At 38.5% G+C, this 24,622-nt stretch overlaps 1 protein-coding gene across 1 annotated transcript in view; it reads right to left on the bottom strand.

Annotated features, from left to right (window-relative positions):
• Positions 1-24,622, bottom strand: part of NLK (nemo like kinase) — a 147,175-nt gene that overhangs the window by 8,462 nt on the left and 114,091 nt on the right. The window contains exons 4-8 of the mRNA XM_024737276.1: positions 18,046-18,152; positions 16,476-16,561; positions 11,939-12,148; positions 8,707-8,808; positions 3,104-3,190 (exon numbers count right to left, since the gene is read on the bottom strand). Coding sequence (XP_024593044.1) covers positions 3,104-3,190; positions 8,707-8,808; positions 11,939-12,148; positions 16,476-16,561; positions 18,046-18,152 — 592 coding nt within the window. The remainder of the gene's footprint in view (positions 1-3,103; positions 3,191-8,706; positions 8,809-11,938; positions 12,149-16,475; positions 16,562-18,045; positions 18,153-24,622) is intronic.

Below are 24,622 nucleotides of genomic sequence, written 5' to 3'. Positions count from 1 at the left end.
CGTTTTTAATCTAAGGGGAACTAATAAAGAAAATAACATATTTCTGACACAGAAAAGTAAATTTAACCTCAGGGACTTTAGAAAATCCTCAATGGGCAGACAGAAATTACCTCTGAAACCTGAAGTTCACGTGCCTCTAGTTTTGTTAACCATACAAAAGGTCTCTATGTATTAATCAACATCTCCTGTTAGCTACGCAGATAAACTTGTGAAATAAAATATCAAACTAATGACACTAAACCACTAGCTCATTCAGCAAATTATGTGGCTGAAACTGTCTTTAATGGCAGGAACTTGACCACAAGGAGAGACTGTGGGAACAAGAACTGCCACTTTGTCTTGCTTCCCGTATCACTAAGTACCTCACATGCCAAAGTAAACAAACAAAAGGAAAACAAAAACACCAACCAAACAAAAAATCCACTTTGCACCCTGAGATGTAATAAAAATAACTTGATCACTCTGATTGGTTCTGGTCCCCCAAATAACAGAACCCTGTTTCCCACAAACTTGGACTTCCTAACAAAACATTTTTATCCCTAATCTTTGTTATGCTGACATCTGAAGATAGTTCTGACTTCTGTGGATTTAATAATCATGTGAGAAAGTTGCTGTTTTCTCATCATGAACAAACCAATGTAAACTTAACTGGTAATTTTGTGGTTATTTTTCTCCTTTAAATACCTGTTGTATTTTGTATTTGGTGACTTCCATGTACTCTCGGCAAGTAAAATTTTCTTTCCTAAATGCTTCCGTTTTTTAGTCTTCTTTGACAACAGTTATTGGCACAGATGCAAATAATGAATATTCTTTGGACAAATGAATAAACGAAGAGCTGAACTTTGCCCCAGAAGAGTCAAGTCTAGAAATGGCATTTGGAAAAGCCACCATTTCAACAACCCAGAGTAATATTTCCTTACGTAATACAATGGGCAGATTTTTTTCAAATAATGTTAAAAAAATTTTTTTTCCTAATTCAAATTGGTGTCAAACTCCTTTTACAAATATTGAGATAAATAAGGATGGTACCGTTCCTTATCTCTCTTCACCTAGACTCTTATGTGTTAATACTCAAACTTCTGTGTGATGGGTGGGCATGATACACATGGAACTGGGGGCTGAAGTTTATCTTTTAAAAAGTCATTATTCATTAAAAAAAAAAAGGTCATTATTTACATTGCCCATCTATTCAAAGCCAGGATGTTTTTCTTAGAACACATTTTTAATTCATTAAAAAAATATAAAAACAAACACTACTTACTGGATCAAAGACCAACATCCTGCAAAGGAGATGAACAGCTTCATGTGTAGCCTGGCTAGACAGGGTATAAAGTACAGGAAGAGATGGCTGTGAAAAAATAAAGAATTCAAATATGCAAGTGAGTGTTTGTGTAAGTAGATATGGAATACAGCCAATTTATGACAAGGTAAGTACCCAGCTCAAAAGGTGTGTACACATGAGTCTCAACTCAAAGGAAATGAGTATTCCCCTCATTAACCAGTCTTCAAAAGCAACAACTGTCACTGACTTTCAGTGGCATATTTTATATTGCATGATTACCCATTGTAGGTCAGAGCACAGAAGAGCCCATGAAAAATGAAAGCTAATCCTGAAAATACGGAGCTCCTGTTAGCCTGATATCATACACGCTTTGGCAGGAAGGGAAGACCAAACACGCCCAAGGATGGGAGAAAAGAAGATTTAAAACCTTAGCTACATGCTACATGCAAGTAAACTGCGCAAAGTAGGCATGTGAACTATGTCTTACGGCAACATTACCTTGCTAAAACACTAAAGGAGCCTTAGGACACTCGGGAATTTACAGAATCTTCTAAGAAAGGATGACACCACTTTAGCACTGATTACTCACTCAATAACTGTCTTTTTAAAGGGCAGGTATATCCACATGCCTATATCTAACCCTCTTGCACTGAGGCAGGGAGATGACTCTAATGACCTGAGAAGCCACAGAGCTCATAAGGCTTTTATTTCGCTGCTTGGAGGGTCAGGGGATGGAGCAGGTGAATGGCATCACTGCACTGTCTCTCACGCAAGTAACACCAAAAGGTCTCCTTATATCTCAATCACGGGCCTAGAATCCTACTATGATAACCACTGACATCAAGTATTTTACATATCTGCCTCCTTCCCTCAGTTAAGCCGTAGAGGAAAATTCTACAAGAACAACAAGACACCTCAGAATCATCAGGAGGTAATTATTCACCATACAGATGTTTTCTTCAGGATCAAGAGTAACAGGAGATGAGATGGGGGTTCTAGTTTACTAACTAATTAGATAAATCAACATCCTGAATCTCAGTATCCTTAAGTATAAAATGAGGAGGTTGGACTAAATGATCACTGAAGTTTACTTTAGTTCTAAAATTGCATGACACTTGATAGGATTACTATAGGTAAAAAGCATTATGTGCACAGAACCCATATATAGTTGGCATTTAAATATTTGTAGATGGGAATTTCCTGGCAGTCCAGTGGTTAGGATTCCGCACTTCCACTACAGGGGGCACAGGTTCGATCCCTGGTTGGGGAATTAAGATCTCGCGTGCTGTGGGGTGCGACCAAAAAAAAATCCCCTAAAACCCATATATTTTGACAACAGTTATTGGCACAGATGCAAATAATGAATATTCTTTGGACAAATGAATAAACGAAGAGCTGAACTTTGCCCCAGAAGAGTCAAGTCTAGAAATGGCATTTGGAAAAGCCACCATTTCAACAACCCAGAGTAATATTTCCTTACGTAATACAATGGGCAGATTTTTTTCAAATAATGTTAAAAAAATTTTTTTTCCTAATTCAAATTGGTGTCAAACTCCTTTTACAAATATTGAGATAAATAAGGATGGTACCGTTCCTTATCTCTCTTCACCTAGACTCTTATGTGTTAATACTCAAACTTCTGTGTGATGGGTGGGCATGATACACATGGAACTGGGGGCTGAAGTTTATCTTTTAAAAAGTCATTATTCATTAAAAAAAAAAAGGTCATTATTTACATTGCCCATCTATTCAAAGCCAGGATGTTTTTCTTAGAACACATTTTTAATTCATTAAAAAAATATAAAAACAAACACTACTTACTGGATCAAAGACCAACATCCTGCAAAGGAGATGAACAGCTTCATGTGTAGCCTGGCTAGACAGGGTATAAAGTACAGGAAGAGATGGCTGTGAAAAAATAAAGAATTCAAATATGCAAGTGAGTGTTTGTGTAAGTAGATATGGAATACAGCCAATTTATGACAAGGTAAGTACCCAGCTCAAAAGGTGTGTACACATGAGTCTCAACTCAAAGGAAATGAGTATTCCCCTCATTAACCAGTCTTCAAAAGCAACAACTGTCACTGACTTTCAGTGGCATATTTTATATTGCATGATTACCCATTGTAGGTCAGAGCACAGAAGAGCCCATGAAAAATGAAAGCTAATCCTGAAAATACGGAGCTCCTGTTAGCCTGATATCATACACGCTTTGGCAGGAAGGGAAGACCAAACACGCCCAAGGATGGGAGAAAAGAAGATTTAAAACCTTAGCTACATGCTACATGCAAGTAAACTGCGCAAAGTAGGCATGTGAACTATGTCTTACGGCAACATTACCTTGCTAAAACACTAAAGGAGCCTTAGGACACTCGGGAATTTACAGAATCTTCTAAGAAAGGATGACACCACTTTAGCACTGATTACTCACTCAATAACTGTCTTTTTAAAGGGCAGGTATATCCACATGCCTATATCTAACCCTCTTGCACTGAGGCAGGGAGATGACTCTAATGACCTGAGAAGCCACAGAGCTCATAAGGCTTTTATTTCGCTGCTTGGAGGGTCAGGGGATGGAGCAGGTGAATGGCATCACTGCACTGTCTCTCACGCAAGTAACACCAAAAGGTCTCCTTATATCTCAATCACGGGCCTAGAATCCTACTATGATAACCACTGACATCAAGTATTTTACATATCTGCCTCCTTCCCTCAGTTAAGCCGTAGAGGAAAATTCTACAAGAACAACAAGACACCTCAGAATCATCAGGAGGTAATTATTCACCATACAGATGTTTTCTTCAGGATCAAGAGTAACAGGAGATGAGATGGGGGTTCTAGTTTACTAACTAATTAGATAAATCAACATCCTGAATCTCAGTATCCTTAAGTATAAAATGAGGAGGTTGGACTAAATGATCACTGAAGTTTACTTTAGTTCTAAAATTGCATGACACTTGATAGGATTACTATAGGTAAAAAGCATTATGTGCACAGAACCCATATATAGTTGGCATTTAAATATTTGTAGATGGGAATTTCCTGGCAGTCCAGTGGTTAGGATTCCGCACTTCCACTACAGGGGGCACAGGTTCGATCCCTGGTTGGGGAATTAAGATCTCGCGTGCTGTGGGGTGCGACCAAAAAAAAATCCCCTAAAACCCATATATATATATTTGTAGACCAATTTACTACTCCTTGATGCATTTACATGTTTTCCTGCTAAAAATATGTAAATCTATGACAGCTCTGAAATTATTTGTATTAGTCAAGATAAAGGAGGGGGGGATTGTGGAGAGCGTGGGGAGAGGTTTTAACTTACAATTTACATATATTTTCCATAAGAACTTTTTTATTGTGTAAAATGAAGTAATTTGATATTCTTAAAAGATTCCAATTCTTGGTTTGACTGTGAATAGCTGTGCTTTTTTTCACTGGCTTGTGCAGGATGGCAGCCAAATTCCAGTCAGTTTTTACTGACCAAAATGTCTCTCCATAAGCAATTCTTTTCTTTCCACTCTCAAAGTGAATCTACCCCTCATCCCATTTTTGTGGTGCAGGCAGGTTATAGGGAAGGGAACACTGGAATGAGTACTAGAAGACGCGGCTTCAAATTCTAACTCTGCCATCACTAGACTCAGATAAGTCCCTTGAACCTTGGCTTTCTCATCCATTAGACTGCACAAGTACAGACCTGCTTACCTACCACCACCACTGCTGATCATCTAACATCCACCAAGTGCCAGACCCTGAGCTAGGTGCTGGACAACAAAGATGAATAACACCTCTCTGTGGGCAAGGAAAACACATAAACAGTTCCAGAGGCCACTGAATAGAGGATATAAGACAAATTAGAAGGCAAAATTTATGACTCAAGGACAATTGGGTATGGGGTGGGGAGCTTGTGAAAATCAAGAGTGGATGTTTAAGGCTACCTGAACTTTTAAAAATCCACCCCCCCAATATTATCTTTCTTTACAGAAGTATACCCCAACAAATACACTAAAAATAAGCCTAAGTTTCATTTCAGCCTAAACAGTCATCTGATATGCTTTCTCCTTTCCTGTGTTTATATTATATATGCAAGTTAAAAAGAGGGACAGAGAAAAAGAGTCAGTTCAGTCATGCCAGTACCTCTCTAGAATGACACCTGTTAATAATTTAGCATTGGCTCCACAGGAAAGATGCAATACTAGAAATGCTGCATTTCTAATTCCATTTTCTTCCCCTCTAATTTACCAGCCATTATGCCCGGGCAAGAGGCCCTAGATGGTATATGCCACAGTCATCGTGAGCCGACTGCAGGGTGTGGTCACCCCGGCAGCACCGGCCAGGCTGCACAGGGCCTGTTAGATATTTGCTGACAGTCTTCACCCGGCAGCAGAGAAGCTGAGCTCCTCAGTCAGCAGCGTTGAGTTGCACCATGCACGGTGCACTCTAGTAAGCATTCTTGGGATTATATAAAAGAAACCCCCAGTTGAAACATAAGAAGTTTGAATTGAATGAACTCTCTACCATACTCTGAGTCTCTTAACCATAAGATAAGGTCCCTGTCAGGGGACAGGACCATTTCCACCTCAGTGAAAATATTTTACCTATTTCTGACACAATTAGCTGAGAACAATCTGAGGAATGATGAAGATCTAAACCTTATAAGAGATGAACAAAGGGACTAAGGGCTGATAAGAGACTTTTCAATCCTACCAAAAGGGCGGTGCCTCAACAAGTATCTGCCCTTAATAGATCCCTGGGCCATGGCAGCTAAGATTTTGAGTTGTGGAAAAGAGACAGTAAATTAAAAATGCCATATAGTGTTCTTGTCTGCCCCCCGTTCCCTGACTTTAAGGGAACCACTCCCTTTTTCACTCTCAAATCAAGTGGTTTGGCTGGGCTTGATTTCAATCTCTGAACTCCGAGGATGGGCACCTGACCCAGGCCTGGCCAATCATATGGTATATTCCCCTGAGCACCACGACTGGTTCCAGGATGGGCACACAGTTAATACAGGTCAGGAACATACAATGGAATGGGTAAGCTAACACACACCTCCAATCCTTTTCTCCCTATCTACCTTTATTAACTGGGATAGAAAAGACCCATTTTTTTTTTTTAGCTTCTCTTGCCATCTCGGAGGCCACATATCACATAGTTCTGGACAATGACATATAAGCAAAGGTTTGCTAGGCAGGCTTCTGGGAAAACTTTTGCTTTCCTGATAAAAGGAACAGATAGTGCTAGTGCTCCCTTTTTCCTCCATTTTTTCCCTTTGAATATGGATGATTTCTGGACAAGCTACAGTCATTTTGTGACCATGAGGCAATAGGCAAGAGACTATGAAGTCAATATTCTAAAGATGGCAAAAGCAGAGACAAAGAAAAAAATTAAATCCTCTATGACATAATTGAGCTGCTATGCCATCACCAGACTGCCCACCTCTGGGACTTCATGATATGAGGAAAAAAACTTCTATTTCTTTAAACCACTGTAAGCAAGGTTTTCTATTACTCATAACCAAATAAATACATTCCTAATGGAATCAGAGACCTTCCAAATATTTTTATGGATCTATTTGGGAAAGCTCTTTCCTGAGGATTGATATGCTAATAGAATGCAGGGCTAGACTACTGGTTCCATTTTTGCAAACACATGGGGAAAGCCTGTCTGAAAATGAAGCCACCACACAGGAAAACAGAACAGAAGAGTCAGATTCCTGGCATGAAATATCACTTGACTACCTGAATCCAGCAGAGCCTGAAGTCAGTGGTAGCTCAAGACTTTTCAGTTATATGAGCCAGTAAGTTCCCTTTTTTGCTTAAGTTAGTTTTAACTGTCACAGTGGAAAGAGTCCTGACTGATGCCACGTGCAAGTATGTATATTAATAAACCAACACAAGTATATTAATTTGAGGCAGTAATTTGTGACTTTAAGAAGATAGCCAATAAGGTTCTCCTGTATATGTATATTTTTAAAAAAGTCCCAACAAATAATAGCACATATTTCTGTTTGTACAAATTATGTAAATAAATGCATAGAAAAATATGTCTGGAAAGATACTCTAAAATTAATCCAGAAGAGACTAGGATGGCGTGGGGGTAGCTCTGGATGGCTAACTGTCTGTAAAATTTTGATTTTACATGCACTCACATATTACTTGCATATATACAACAACATTTTAAAAAATTGCTTTGAAGGTATATGCGCCAGGTATTGATAAATTAGTTTAATATTCCTGATACTGGCCAGTAAACTGAACATAACAGACCTTGTTAGTTCTTTCTATTTATATAGAACCTTCCTCTAGGTTAAGACTTACTGTGCTCTTCTAAGGGAGTTAGGGCCCAAATGATTCTATACTTCTAAACTAAATGCAACAGAAGGATGTAACCAGCAGGGGGCTATTTAAAATACCAGCACCTACGTCTCTAGTAGTAAATCTACATTTACTAGTTCAGGCTGGTTTTAGAAGATAACACACTTTACCCATTGCCCTTTTTGCCTGTCAAAATGGAAGCTCTGGAGTCACTAGAATCACAGAGAGGGAACCACAGGGAAAGGTAAGGCCTTGACCAAATGTCTGGCAGGTAACTGAGAGGACTGTCAAACTCAGTCTGTCATTTGGTCTATCAATTAGATCAACCAGATCTTCTAATGATCAATCAGATCATCTAAATGCCCAGTTTAAAAGAAAGCAAGGCAAAGCCCAGGAAAATTAGTTGCCGAGTCTTCCTGTTCAAGCCTTCTCTCTTCTGTTTCGGTTTGTTGTTCCTAGGAAAAGTATTCCCCTTACTCACTCTTCACATCATTAAGCTGTTTTGTCCAAAGGAGATTAGGAAAGTGCTTCTAAAAAATGCTGCTAAATCGACAGGGTGGAGATAATAACCATCTTGTCTTTCTCAGCAGTGACTTGGCTGGTTGCAAGTAATATTGATCAGTGCAAATCTGGCAATCTCTCTTCATACTTCTTTTCTAACAACATTCACATCTGATTCTGTGTTAGTGGCAAGAGTGCAATAGAAACAGCTTCACATTCCTGGCTGGAATAAGAGATACCAGGTATTTTGGCTCAGTATGTGGAAAGTATATCTTGAGTATACATGCACTAGGTTATGGTACTGAGGTCAAAGCTCCACCCCCAGTAACTTTTCCCGGACACATCAAAAACCAGGAGACAAAAGCCAGGGGTCATTTATTAGCAAAGGTGCTACAAAAATATTTACTTTTTCCTATAGCATTGGAAATTACTATATTCTATTGGGTTTGACAAATATTTTAACATTTTCTTACTTATGGCCATGACATAAAAAAACTAATAAAACCTACAAGTAATGCTTTTGTTTAAAAATCCTCATTTCATTATTCTGTTGGAAGAAAACTCTGCCCAAACAGATGGTTACCAAATACAGAGCCCTTCTTCTCCTCTTACCTGTTTATGAGGACCCCTGAGTATGTGTGCCTTAGCACCTTCACAAGCTGTCCTCATTGCTTCCAGTGATGGTGTGCCCAAGAGATCTGTGATCAAATCCAACTATGAGGAAACATGAAGTACAGATGGACAGTAAGCTCACGGAAACAACATTTCATTACTCTTAAATCACAGCACTAGAGATGAGGACCAAATTTGGGGGAAAAAAATATTAAGGCAACTTCCAGATTAACTGGTAGGAGCCTCTACTTTCACTTTCTGGCCTTTTTAAAAACAAACAAACAGATAAATGTTTATTAGGAATCTGTAAGATACAAATAGAGAAAATAGTTTTGGCAAGCATGGCATTCTAAGGCTATAGTAATTTAGGGTCTGCATCTGCCTGCCCCATGTCTTGATACTGCAGCCTCTATGATCCTTGTAGAAACAAACTGCACTCTCAGGGACGGCTAATGACTATTGTGTTCAAACAGTTAATCAATGGATTCTGATGCTTCAAACGGATTCAGGCTCATCGAGGAGCTAATCCAAACCAGGCAGCTGTGATTTAGTAAATACTCAGAACATTCACACCTGAAATAAAAGCTAAGTTTGGGCCAGTGCAGACCCTTTACATTCTGGTTATGCTAGAAATCTCTTATACTGGCGAAAAACCGTGTGATTTAGAAAACTATGACACCGCATTAAGGCCACACCTAATTAGCTGTGCACAATAAAGGAGAGCAATAAAAATGGTCTTCTCACAACCAAGTCTTTGTAGGTAGCAAACTACCTTAACAATTTTCTTTAGTGCTATGATTGTTCTAATTTCATAACCCAATTAGCAATAACATTTCATTCTAATTTCTCCAGGATGGAAAATTCTTATCCAGTGAATACTTATTTTCCTGGTTCTGGGGTTGCCAAATACAAAGCACTATTTTCTGCACTTAACTAAGCTATGGGTAGCCATCAGTATCACTGCCCTCCAGGATAATAGAGATTCTCAAGTAGCTTGTTTTGCACAGAATAAAAGATCTCTATATAAAAGCTCTTTGGGAAAAGTGTGTTGGCGATACTTTTGGACCTCTAACAACTACACTAAAGGCCGAAGGAAATGACTGGCTCATGAAAACAAATGGAAATATTGAGAAAGTTGTCTAAAATGTGTCAGACCTATGGATGAGAAACATTTTTATGAAGTCTGCTGGTACTACAGTACATAGGGTATTTATTTCTCGAAGATAAAGGAGAAAATGCTACAGAAAGTATCTACTTCCATTTAGAAGTTAGACTCTTTTTTCATTTTAGATCTTGATTTCTCACTCCAAAATACACTGATGACTGACAAATGTGAAGGAGACTTCAGTGGCTACATGAGACTGGCAAACTCAAAACCTATGTTATCTCTCTAGAAAATGAGATATTTGAATCCCGTTCCAGTTGCTTCACACTTTCCTTTGTACATTCTTTTCAGCAGCAACCCAAGATCCTTGTTCAATATATAGTATTTGAACATCTTAATTTTTACTTAAGCTTTTCTGTATGGCAGCTTATGTCCAGATATGACATATCATCTTACAGGTAAGTCTGTTGAACTCTACTTTCTAAAGAAATTGAATAGTAAAATGAATATTATCAATAGTATCCAACATTAGATTATATATGATAATTTTTTATCACCAGGATCAATTTTAAAAGATGTAAACTTAAACAAAAAGACTGAATGTATAGCAGAGAAATAGATTTAAATGTTGATCAGAGCATATATAGTTTCTAATGTATCAGTTAACAATTCTTGGTAGATAGAGCATAAAGGAAATGATTTCATTTTTGGTCAGGTGCATGAATTATTTACAAAGATACACAATAGTTAGGGTGATCTTTTAAAATGTGATCAATCAAAATCTTAACACTCCCTTGCTCAAAACCCTTGCTCAAAAACAGAGAGCTTTCCATCACACTTTGGATAGAATAAAATCCAAAGTCCTTATCAGGTCTCCATGGTCAGGCTCTTTCTCTCTGACCTCATCTCTTACATACTCTTCTTTAATCAAGCCATGCCTCCAACACGCCACACTTGTTCCTGCCTCAAAGGGCTTTGTTATGCTGGTTGTCCCTTTTGTCCCAGGTATGCCTCACCTCCGTCCAGGCACCTTCTGGTTGTCCCTTTTCCTGATATCTTCCCGGTATCTTGCTCCCTCATTTCACTTGGGTCACTCCTCAAATGTTATCCCTTTAAAGAGTCCTTTAGCACTGTTCTGCTCCATCATCATTCTCTATCCCTAACCTGGTTTAATTTTTTTCTTCATAGAATTTATCATTACTTGGGATTATATTTATTAGTATACTTATTTTCTATCTCATGTGAAAGTTTCACAAAGCTTTGTCTTATTTATGGCTGTATCCCTCACACCCTGGCACACCACCACCACAACCATCATAACTGCTAACGTTTACTAAGTGCTTACTAGACCCCAGGCCTTACTTTCAGCTTTACTACTTCATTTAATCTGCACAACTGTCCTCAGGAACAGTTTAACTTGCCCAAGATTTGACAGATAGCAAATGGCAGAGCTAGGATTTGAACCCACCAATTTGATTCTACGGCCTGACTCATCATTGTTACGTTATACTCACGCAAACAATATTGTTAAAATTTATGAATAAAAAATACTTAGGAATTACCCCAAAGAAAATATGGGTAGTAATGAATTAGCTATAAAGACGGACAGTTAAAGTATAATATCAGGAACGGTTTCCTGAAGCTACAGTTTAATCAGCTCCTGATGTTCTCTGCCACATTTAAATATTTTAGCTCAATAAAGGTTAGAAAGGGTTTCTAAATGTTCATATTTAAAGAAGTCAACACTTAAAATTTATATTCTAAGCACAAGGTGTAAGTACATTAAGTCACCCAATACATTTTCATGTCAGATCCATTCAGTTAGAAAGAACAGAGGCCCTCTAACCACTGGAGGTTACACCTGTGCAAACTGTCACATCTGAGTCTGCTGCCATGCATCAGTGCGTGTCATAAAGTCAACATTCCCTCTAATAGGCTCGTAAGTTGCAAAATCAATATCTCTGTAATCTTCAACTTCATAACTTTCTGAATTTTAAGTGAACTTGAATTTGCTGAAAGCAATTTAGACAGTACAATGAATAAGCCCAAGACATGTGTGCAAGATGGTTTTTCCTTTAAATCTGTAACAGAATTGAAAAGCTCCTGAAGCCTAAAGTGAAATCATACCTGCTGAATGGGACTCTGTGCCTGAAACAGTATTCTTCGTCCTAGTAGTTCTGCAAAGATACATCCGACAGACCAGATGTCAATAGCATTGCTGTAATGACGGCTGCCCATCAGGATTTCCGGAGCCCGATAATACTGAGTAACAACTTCCTGAGTCATGTGACGGGATTCATCTAATTCTTCCACTCTGGCCAATCCAAAATCACAAATCTAAATAGAAAAGATTATCAAAATATTGTCAAACAAACATATTTACAAGTTTAAAAGTAAAACAAAATAACAAAAAACTAAAATCTTGATAGACCTCTGAACTTTGAAAAGTTTTCAATGATATAGGCAGAGTATATTTGTGTCAACATAATTTGATCTTATTTGGATGAAAGGGAAGAAAAGTCTCAAACTTCCATATTTCTATATAAAATGATGTATTATAAAGATATGCTTTTCATTTTTCATCTGTTTTCAACTGTAACTAACTGAACAAACAAAAAGCAGCTGAATGCATACTTCTAGGTTTAATGAACAAATCAAGCTAATTTATTTTCAAGGCTGGCTTATGGAGGAAGATATTACAAGGAAAATCTTGAAGACCTCCTAAGCTAACTATGTTCACTATCTTTTGTTTGTTTGTTTTTGGCCGCACCACATGGCTTGCAGGATCTTGGCTCCCCCGACCAGAGATGGAACCTGGGGCCCCGGCAGTGAAAGCGCCAAGTCCTAACCACTAGACTGGAGGAAATTCCCATATGTTCACTATCTCAATGGAATATATATAGTAAAATTTCTTTAAAGCTATGGGTTTCAAACGGGGTCCTGCTGAATCCAGTTCTGAGGAGGTATTTCAGGAATTCCGTAAACATTTTACCTAAACTTCACATGTATCTATTTAAAATATACACTCAAATGTGTGAATATGTCAAAATGTAGCACACTGTAGAATAACAATGCTAACAGGTTCCTTCATTTCTTCACACCATTAACATTTAATTAATTGAGTGCCTGTTATATTTTAGACAGTATGCTAGAACTTGGAGACAAAATGGTAAATGAGAAAGACTGATTAATTTACATGTGGACCTAGGAATAAATCTTTTCTTGCTCTTTCTGTTTAAGTGAAAAGTATTTGGAGGTTGCAAGGTGAGCTGTTAGTAAATAGCAGCAGTGCCACCACCAGCAACTTCTGCTTATTTTCAGGAATTAAGATTTTCTTGACACTGGACAACCAAAACAAAAACTGGGAGCACTAAGGATGAGATAAAAGAGGAATGACCATCTAAGCTCCAGTGTTCTCACTGATTAACTCTGAGTCAATATTATAAGGGACAAAAAGAACACTTTTTATCTGTCTTCTAAGTTGAGGTCCCAGCATAATATTTCATTTGAAAAAAGGGTCTGGAAGCTTAAAAAAACTTGAAAACCACGGCTTTAAAGAAAACAAATTTTACCCCTAATTTTTGGCAATCCTCTCTTTTTATCTTGAATGTACTATGCCTGGTCACATCAAATGAATTCATGTTTGTATGTGGGGATGAAGAAGTATAACATCTTTAAAACTTAAAAATGAAAGTACATTTCCAGATCACACAGGAAAAACTACACCAAAAAGGAAGAAAGGCATATGTTGTTTTTCAAATCCTCCCAAAGGCCAGTGTTCAAATAACACATAATGTTTAAATGCTCTATTACTTGGCCAAAAAATTTTAGGATATCTTTTAAAACAAAATAAAACTAAAGGAAAGGACTTAAATCCACTTTAATTTTCTTGTATTTACACTAAAAAGAAAAAAAAAAACAACCAACCACCTACCCAGCAGAAAATGTTTTCTCTTATAAAACAGATATGGAATCATTTTTGGCAATTTATCTGGAAGACAGGCTAAATTCAAAGTAAGAAGCTTATATGGTCAGATAACCAAAAAGATATTCGATTTCCAGCAAAATTATCTGTTTTGTGCCTAATAGTAAACAAAATATATTCACAATCTGAAAGGGCGTTAATTTTTAAAAAATGTTTTATCATAATTATTTTCTATGCATTTTTACGTTTGAGAAGAGAGAATTGGCATCAGTAGACTGGCACTCTACTCTGGCTTTTAAAAGTAGGCTGCTAAGAAAAGTTAAAGGAACAGAGCAAAATTTCAATTTGTTCTCATCTGTATGTTGTTTATTCATAAATGACATTTTCTTTTTACTCATTCATGTAGCCAGAGGTTACAATACCATAACGATTTGGAAAACGGACTGCAAGCAGTTAATGGCATCAAGCATGACAGATTCTACACAAATGCTTTGTGAAGTTCTCCAACCAGAAACTGAAATAAGAAGAAACTGGCTTAAATTGTCATAAAGTGATCTGGTATGAATAGGACAAAGAATTCCTGACTATAAGGTTTTTTTTTTAAAAACCAGGGTTTATTTATTTTTAAAATATTTATTTATTTATTTTTGGCTGTGTTGGGTCTTCATTGCTGTGCACGGGCTTTCTCTAGTTGCGGAGAGCGGGGGCTACTCTTCATTGCAGTGTGCAGGCTTCTCATTGCGGTGGCTTCTCTTGTTGTGGAGCACGGGCTCTAGGCGCACGGGCTTCAGCAGTTGTAGCACGCGGGCTCAGTAGTTGTGGCTAGTGGGCTCTAGAGCACAGGCTCAATAGTTGTGGTGCACGGGCTTAGTTGCTCCACGGCATGTGGGATCTTCCTGGACCAGGGCTTGAACCCCTGTCCCCTGCATTGGCAGGCGGATTCTTAACCACTGCGCCACCAGGGAAGTCCCTGAGTATAACGTTCTTAATTTTTTTTTTTAAGAATAAAAATAGGTTATGGGGATAGGTTACAGCTCTTTTTATTTTTATTTAAAAATATTTATTTATTTGGCTGCGCCGGGTCTTAGTTGCCACATGTGGGATCTAGTTCCCTGACTAGGGATTGAACCCGGGCCCCTGAACTGGGGGCGTGGAGTCTTAACCACTGGACCACTAGGGAAGTCCCTACGGCTCTTTTTAAAAAGTGATGGTGGCAGAGGAATGAACTCAATGACCTATAGAAGGAATATTTACTTTAGTGGGTTTTGGGACAATTAATTTTCTGTGGAAACAAAAGAATGAACTACAATATTAGTTGTTTTCAGGGAAGATATGAAAAATAGGTTTTAAATCTTTCTAGAGTTAAAACAGGAACAGAGTTCTTCAAGGATAAAGTGAAGGGAAATTTTTTATTCAAAAGCAGTATAACATCAGCTTTTGAAGAAAACTGGCCCACAGTTTAAAGAAAGCATTTAAGATAAAACTGAAATTTGGGCTTCCCTGGTGGCGCAGTGGTTGAGAGTCCGCCTGCCGATGCAGCGGACGCGGGTTCGTGCCCCAGTCCGGGAAGATCCCACATGCTGCGGAGTGGCTGGGCCCGTGAGCCATGGCCGCTAAGCCTGTGCATCCAGAGCCTTTGCTCCGCAACGGGAGAGGCCACAACAGTGAGAGGCCCGCGTACTGCAAAAAAAAAACAACAAAAAACCCCTGAAATTCATTTATATACTTGGTTTTAAGGTTTAGTTTAACTGCCAACAAGCTAAGTACTAATGACAGTCTTTAAAATATGTTTAAAAAATGTTTAAAATAAGACAACATCTATAAACAGTTCTTTTCTTTTTCAAATATATCAGTTGAAATGTTAAGAATATTTACTGTAGACTGAAGCACCATATAATACTTTAGCCACTCATAAAATAAGAGGAGTTTTAATTTGCTTACACAGAGATGACTCAGCTCTAGGAAGGCCCTTATCTCTAATTTCTATAATAGGAAAAAATATGGTGGGCCCCTCACTAGGAGTTCTGCTAATACACATCTCTATTAGGGGTAGGGTATATGTACACATGTGGATTTTGCTATTTGTGAGCCACTCTAACAAAAGACAATGGGGTGGGGATGGTACTGGGGTAAGAATAAAAAACTGAAATTGACATCTTGAGATTTGCGGGCTGCTAACCATAATAAATCCTGTAATCAACACCCCTTCAGAGGGATAACTGAGAATTGGTTACTGTACACCGTGGGACTACATCTGACCCTTTCCTGGCTTAGTATTTTCACTTTAAGTGTTTCTATTTCCCTACTTTGCTGCCTCAGTCAAAAAGCATATACAAATGTTAGCTGTGCAAAAACATATAGACAGTCTTCTTAAAAGCCACACTTGATTCTTACGTAAGTAGCTTACTGGTCTTCCAATCTTTCTTCTGATATACACTTCCTTTATAATAGAACCATCTGAAAAGAAATCACCTTCTCTATTCTTATTTCTAGTCACACTGAAATTCCAATTCCAATGTTTCCAAAACATGTGCAAAATATCACCAAGAAACCATGAGCCAAGACTACAAATTAGTTACTATGTCCATGACTAGTGATATTGCTAGAGAACACTGGGTTCTTTAATTTTTGGTAAAGTGATGAAAATAAATTTAACCATTTCTTTCACAAAAACATGTTCTTAAACGTGCCTTGACGTTCCAATTTTTTCTTACATGTTTAAATAAACTGAAAAGCTACCTTTAGAACACAGTTGCTGTTCACAAGGAGATTCCCTGGCTTAATGTCTCGATGTAAAATGCCAGCTGAATGGAGATATTTCAAACCTGAAACAACAAACAGACTTAACTGCAGATACTTAATTCCTTTTACTCAACCAATGATTTGGGGAAAACCACAGAAACAAGAGTACAGGATTTTAAATTGTTCTCTAAATAATTGCATAATGAACATTATTAAAAGCTTGAGTTAGCCCTACCTCAAAAAACTATAATTTAGAAAATGTCATCAAAGGTTTGCACAGTCTAGAGATAATGTCTATAATTCGAAAGATTATTGAGGTTTAAGTATATAGACAAGCGTTCCAAGCACTGGAGTTAAGGCTGACCAGACCAATAACCTTGAATTGTTCACAAGTGTGGCTACTGGAGCTCTCTGCTATTGATACTCTCAACCTGTGATTGTGAGCTGCTCCCACAAAATAGTTCCCATCAACCAGCAGGGAGCCTTTCCCAGGACAGATCTTCACTGATGAGACAAAATTCAGAAACTTGCCCAGGTTTGTTGGTAGTATTCTCCACCACTAAGAATCAAGAGGGTAATTAATTACTTTAAAAATATTTTTGACATCTTGAAAGACTGTGGGCTTTAGCACTGCTAAAGATCACAGCTTCAAGGCTGAGAGTCTTCTGAATATAGCAAATCCCTTTTTTTTACAAGTGTGAAAAAAAAGTCCAATAGCCAATATCTCCCCTCTACCCCCACCCCACCCCCATCCCCAAATATCAACAAATCTACAGAAGGTGAACTTTCTAGCTTTAACACTGTATGTGCTTTAATTCTTTTGGCAGATGCTTGTCAATTTTGATAAAGAATGTCTTAATTCTTTGAATCCCGTGGGAGAAAAAAAGTACTTTACTAGGTAAGAAAACTGTTTCAGCTTTAAACAACTCTCCATTTGTAATGGCAAAATTCTGAAGGACACACCTGATGGCCAGAGGAAGCTCCAACAATGTCAGCCCAAATCGCTTTTCTGTCAAGTCAGTGCTCTTTAATGAGCCAGCCTAGAGAATTAGTTAGCTGGCTGTTTCTATCAGTCTCCTCCATGCTTGCAGAGTCATTTTGCTTTTCTAGAGTTGAACTCAGGCATGCCTGCCAACACTCAGGCCAGGCCCACCTACTGCTGGCTTGAAGAATGTATGTTATCCATAGGGAACACAGTTCCTTTTCAATTTAGTCATCTGATGCCAGCCACACACTCCTACTAAAGGCTGTTTAGTGGAAACTTTGTGACAAAGCATTCTTGTTTGACAAACCATCTTGCTTATTTACCTCCCTATATTAACCCCCTCGACTACCTAATGAATTAGATAGGCCCTTCTCTTCCATCACTGAAAATAAGAACCACTTGGCTACCCTTAAAAGCCTCTTATTTAACATCAAGTATAGAAATTATTAAATATACCTTGGTCAAAAGAAAGAAGTTGTTAGGGAAGAAGTAAGCCTTGGAAGGTCAGATTAGTTCAAATGCAAAGCAAAACATTTCATTTATACAGTGACACTACCTTTTTCTTCATAAAGAAAAACTTACCTCGCAAAATCTGATAAAGAAAAACTTTGACATGATCTGAGCTGAGTGGTTGAGGAGAGACGATAATTTTATGTAGGTCACTCTGCATCAATTCTGTGACAACATATCTTGAGGTTTCAAGTTAAGGAGAGTTCCGAGAATTCAGCCCCCAATCCCTGCAAAGTAGGTACCAGGTCTAAATAACTTCTGTTCTTAAGGCTGGAAAAAGCTTACGGAAAGAAAGCTTCTCGACAGCATGAAAGAGGTGACAATTCCAGCCCTCACAAGATAAAACACTGCCAAAATTAAAGAATTTAAAAAAGTTAGCATAAGTAAACAACCAAGTGACTTCACTATAATTAGCATTATAAAAGAGAAAAACAAGGGTAAATATTTTCAACGATAGTTGGGCCAGGAAGAGTGTGAAGACCAGTCTGAGGGTCTATTCAGACATGTTACTGGAGTGTCCTTTGAACCCCAAGAAAGGGTTGTTGGTCTCACCCTAGGCCACCACGGCACCAATGGAAAAGATGACAACCTACCTATCAACTGTGGCTTAAGTTACTCTATAAATCATGGTACTCCTAAAACTACGCAAATGGTTAGTTCAAATCCAAATCTCTCTACAATCTTCACAACTGAATTCTTTTATTATTTAACTTTTTATATATTTATACTTCCCTTACTAAATTTTAAGCTTCCCATGCTTTGCACTCTGTTATACCCTCAGGGTTTTGCTCAATCAACACAAGGCAGATGATCAAAGGCTGGGGCGCAGGGAGCAATGGAGATGGGAATTCAGGACTCTTGTGAAGGCACCACCTTTTGCTGTATCTAGAAAAGGAAAGATGCATGTCTTACTCTGCCTGCAGTTAAGAACTCCTTAAAAGTCTGGGCGAGCTTTATGATTTAAATAATATAAGCTTCCTTAAGACAAGGGGAGAGGGCCTTTGACTTTAGGAGGCTCCTACCAGGATTCAAATTCTTCTGACACCTTGTAAAAGTCAGTTTCACATTCTGAGTCAAACAGTAAGGCTTCCCTGGCCCTGTGCACCTGAAAGCAGGCAAGACAAAAATGTCAGTTATTTTGCTTTCTGACATAGTTCCTCAGATCCTAAAATTCTTCTTCCAGGAAGATATTATGGAGGCTGTAGTATTAGGGTGCTTACCATTAGCTATAAACGAACTAAGAGGTCCTGGGGCTCTTGTTTCAGCATTTACATGCTTGTTTTAAGGGTAAATGCTGGGCTTATAAAAACAAAGACAAGAAGGAATCTGCCTTCAAAACTTAAATTTTCAAAAAGTTATGTTAGGCTTTGTATCTTACCCTTATGAGCTTTAAAAAGTCTCTTCTAGTAAGTGATTATTATTTGGGGAGAAGGATTTAAAAACACTTCTAATTTAATGTTTTAGCAAACATAGGTAGGAAAAGGGACAACTTGGGAGTAAGGGAGAATAACTGATAACACTCGACACACCATAGTTGTAAACGCCCTCCTCCTTGAGACATTTTCTTCAACTGGCTAGCAGGACACCCAGCTGTTGACTTTCCTTCTCCCTCTCTGGTTCTTTCTTCTCAGTCCTCCTTTGTTGGTGCTCTTTCCCAAGCACTTAATGTTGAAATGCCCCAGGGCTTGGTCCTCTTCTCTCTCTCTCTCTCTCTTTTTTTGGTCATGCAGCATGGCTTTTGGGATCTTAGTTCCCCAACCAGGGACTGAACCTGGGTCCTTGGCAGTGAAAGCACAGAGTCCTAACTACTGGACCGCCAGGGAAGTCCCTGGTCCCCTTCTCTTTCGATACTCACTCTCTAGGGTAATGGGATCCAGTCCCATGACTTTAAATAACATCCATGCTGATGACTCCCAACTTTGTATCTCTAGTTAATCTTCTTTCCTTAAGTCCAGGCTTGTCTGTCAAACTGTCTACTCATCATCTCCATGGGATGTCTAATTGACAGCTCGAACTACCATGTCCAAGATGTATTCTCTCTCTTTCCCCCATTACACACTTTCTAGGTGTAGGCTTTCCCACAGCAAACCTATTTTTCCAGCAGGTTGGTCACACCACAAACCACAGACCTTGGAGTCAACCTTGATCCCTCTCTCACTCTGCCTCCAATCCTATTGGTTCTTTCAAAACTTAGCCACAGAATTAGACCACTTCTTATCATGTCCACTATTACCAGCCTGGCCCAAGACCCCTAGATTTCTAAAACAATTCTAAGCCAGAATACATTTTTCACTGTTATATTTTGTCTGTATATTGAGTCACCTTATTATATAGAAAATCCAATTTTAAGGTTTTTATACTCTTAGGTTTAATTTTTATGTTAGGTTTTATTAACCAGGCTCTTTCCAAAGAAATTAGTGAGGAAATGAGATTTGGCACGTAGAATTTCCTTATAGGAGTTTTCAGTGACATGTTAGAATCTTTCTATAAGATGATATACATCAGTTAAATTACAATATTATTATCAAGGTTAGATTTAGTTATCTTAATAGTTAAAAAATTTCCAAACACACAGAAAACTTGAAATAATTAAACAGTGATCACCATATATATGCCTACCACCTAGATTTACACTTAATGTTTTGTCATATTTGCTTCAGTGCACATTTACCCATGGCCCTTTCCATTCATCAATTCATCTTATTTTTTAGAGGCACTTCACATAATCATGCTTTAGAACGAAAGCCAGATTATGTCACTTTCCTGAAAAACCTTCCCATTTCATATAGAGGAAAAGTCAAAGTCCTTAAAATGTCCTTGCAGGGCCATAAATGATCTGGCTTTCTTCCTTCTCTAACCTGTCACTTTCCTCTTTACTGTTCTCTGAAAATGCTAAACACACACTAACCTTAGCCCCTTCCTTTTTCTCTGCCTGGACTGTGCTTCCCCAGACATCTACTTGGCTAACTCTTTCACCTCCTTTGTATCTTTGCTTCAATTTTATCTTTCGATTGAGGCCAACTTTGACTACTCTAATAATGTGTCCTGCATTCCTCGTCCAATTGCTACCCCCTCGCACAGCCCTACTTTTTCTTTTTTCCTTTAGTATTTATCCTACATAATTTACTTATTACATCTATTGTTTGTCTCTCTAATCCTTCTCCATGAGGGCAAGGGTTTTTTCTCTGTATTGTTCACAAGTCTATCCAAAAGTCTCAGAAGAAACAATGCCTACATATAGTAAGTCCCCTGTAAATATCTGTTGAGTGAATGAATATATATTGAGCACCTACTAGGTATTAGCCACTCCATTAAGTATTTTAAATATATCATCTCATCTAATTTCCATGGCAATCCTACAAGATAGGCAGTGGTATCCCCAATTACAGATGAGAAAATTAAGGCTAACAGAAGGCAAGTAACCTGCCTAAGGTTACATAATAGTGAAATTGACTATGTTTAAATTATTTCAACGGCCCTACACAATTTAGGATTTTACCTTCTTTTCTTTTGAGTTATATTTTAAAAAACTCTAATAGGGCTTCCCTGGTGGCACAGTGGTCGACAGTCCGCCTGCCGATGCAGGGGACATGGGTTCGTGCCCCGGTCTGGAAAGATCCCACATGCCGCGGAGTGGCTAGGCCCGTGAGCCATGGCCGCTGAGCCTGCGCGTCCGGAGCCTGTGCTCCCCAACGGGAGAGGCCACAACAGTGAGAGGCCCGCGTACCGCAAAAAAAAAAAAAAAACCTAATAAAATATACTAAATGTTCAGTGTTCTTTATAGAAGAATTTCAGCTAATAAATACAGAAGTAATGATAGATTGGGGGGAAAAATCACTGTTTTGCAACCTCTATGACACCACGGATCTAAGGTACCAATTATCAATGGTTGCTAAAACCACTTGAAAGGAATGAGACCCACATCAACTCAATCCACCACTCAATCTTAGCAGCAGCACTTACTGTGGGACAAGGTATTATGTCCCTGTGATATACACACCACTGCCTAGAAAATATTCATGTCTTAAAAAACAATATAATCAATCTTCTAGTTCTAATTATCAGTTTACTAGAAATAGGGGAAATAAAAAGTCATCACAAGGAAGCAATCAGCTAAACACACAATGTGGATCATTCTCCAGGAAAAATATCTCCAAAAAATCAATGAGAAAGAAAGAAAGAAAGGGAGGGAGGAAGAAAGTAAGAGAGAGAGAAAGGAAGGCGGGAAGGAAGGAAGAAAGAAAGAAAGAGAGAAAGAGAAAGAAAGAAAGAAAGAAAGGGCGGGGTTGTGAGGGGAAGGGAAAGGAAGAATGTTTGGGATAAAAAGTCTCAAGAAATATAATAACCAAATGCAATATATGTACTTTGTTTAGATCCTGAGTCAAACAAACCTGATTAAAAAAAGAGATCTTTGAGGCAATCAGGGGATAGTAAGGAATTAGCTCATTTTATTAGGTTATGATGGTTATGTTTTTAAGGCCCTTACCAGTTAGAAATGCGTATTTAAGTATTTTTAGGTACAATAATGTGATAGTTGGGATCTACTTTAAAATAATACAGCTCTCCTTTCCCCCTCCTCTCAATAAAAAGGAAATGAGACTGGCAAAATGATTACTAATTGCTGAAGCTGGGTATTGTGTATATGATAGATATTATACTATTGTCTCTCCTTTTGTGTATTTTTAAAAATTTTCCAAAATAGTTAAAAAAAAAAATTCATCACAGAACTAGGGAAATACAAAGAAGCCAGAGTATAAAAACTACATAGAATCCCACCTCTTTGAATTAACCTATATCTTCATGTAAATGTTGTGTATGCATACCTATATGTATATTTAAAACTGGGATTATAGCATACACATGGCTTTGCTGCCTGTTTTCTTGCAGAATTTTTATTACTGTAGAGGGTTCTAATGTATGGATATATTTATAATTCAGTTAACCAATCTGTCATTGTTGAAACTCCAAGTTATTCCTAATTTTTTAAACTATTTTAAATAACCATGAGATAAATATCCTACATATATAGCTTTATGTGAATCTGATTATTTCCTAGTGATATATTCCTTGTAGTGGAATTATCGTGACAAAGTAGATTTTATATATATATATATATATATATACACATACACACACATATATTTTTTTGAATTTATAAAATATCTTGTGAATATCTTTCCATGGTATACAATTCTTTTGTATCATTTAAAGTGCTTAAATAGGGACTTCTCTGGTGGCGCAGTGGTTAAGAATCTGCCTGTCAATGCAGGGGACACAGCTTCGAGCCCCGGTCCGGGAAGATCCCAGATGCCACGGAGCAACTAAGCCCGTGCGCCACAACTACTGAGCCTGTGCTCTAGAGCCCGCGAGCCACAACTACCGAAGCCTGCGTGCCTAGAGCCCATGCTCCGCAACAAGAGAAGCCACTGCAATGAGAAGCCCGCGCACCGCAACGAAGAGTAGCCCCCGCTCGCTGCAACTAGAGAAAGCCTGTACGCAGCAATGAAGACCCAACGCAGCCCCCCCCCGCCCAAAAAAGTGCTTAAATAGTATTCCAATTTATGTAATATGGCATGACTTAAGCAATCTCCTACCAATTGGCCTTTAGGTTATTACTGTTGGTTTTTTTTTTTTTTTTTTTTTTGGGGTACGCGGGCCTCTCACTGTTGCGGCCTCTCCCGTTGCACAGCACAGGTTTCAGACACGCAGGCTCAGCGGCTACGGCCTACGGGCCCAGCCGCTCCGCGCCATGTGGGATCCTCCCGGACCGGGGCACGAACCCATGTCCCCTGCATCGGCAGGCGGACTCTCAACCACTGCGCCACCAGGGAAGCCCAGGTTATTACTGTTTTGACTGTAATGTAGCTTTGTGTGTGTGTGGGGCAGCGGCATAGAGCTTTAATTTTGTTTCACAAAGGATCCTCAATTACGTATAGATCCTCTCTCTTGGGTTAATCCATTTCTCTAGAGAAGAGCCCTCCAAACTTCTGTCTTGGAGGGCACAGGCCAGGTTGCCAGTGTTCTGTATTAGTGGGGGATGGGGCCAAAGACACCACAGCTCCACTCATGCTGTCTCCAGGGAATAAAGCATTATATGGTCTCCTGCAGAATAGGAGACGATCTGAACATCTGAACATCTTACTACTTCTTACACAGGCTTGCAACCAATTCTGTGTTTAGGCCTGCCTGCACCCCTACTTTCTGAGATATTTGATGCCTCCAAACCCTGAGCTGCTCTGATGTTCTGAGCAAGAACTAACTTGTTTCTGGGTTTTCATTACTGCCAGCAGAGGTTTCTGCCTCTTCTAGTTTGAGTTCCTGACCCTTTACTGACATTTTAGGGGGGCTTCAGGAAGAATTGGCAGTAAAGATTTGTGTTCTATCAACTGTGTTTTCAGATTGAAAACTGTTTACATGTTTATTGGCCATATATATGTGTGAGTATGAGAGAGGGAAAAAGAGAGAAAGAGTGAGAGAGAGACTTGTTTCTTTTCTTTACTCAATTTTCTACTGGGGTGATAATTTATTTGTAAAAGTGCCTTACATATTAAGGATATTAACCCTCTTGTATATACTAAAAAATTTTCCCACTAGGAAATCTTAATCATAGGATAGAGACAGGAAAAAACTTCTGTTTGCACCATTAAGC

This window comes from Neophocaena asiaeorientalis, unplaced genomic scaffold (genome assembly GCF_003031525.2).
Source record: "Neophocaena asiaeorientalis asiaeorientalis breed wild unplaced genomic scaffold, Neophocaena_asiaeorientalis_V1.1 scaffold129, whole genome shotgun sequence".
In the NCBI taxonomy this organism is placed as follows: domain Eukaryota; kingdom Metazoa; phylum Chordata; class Mammalia; order Artiodactyla; family Phocoenidae; genus Neophocaena; species Neophocaena asiaeorientalis.
The sequence above is the reverse complement of the archived record's forward strand: the minus strand, read 5'-3'. Positions and strand labels throughout refer to the sequence as shown.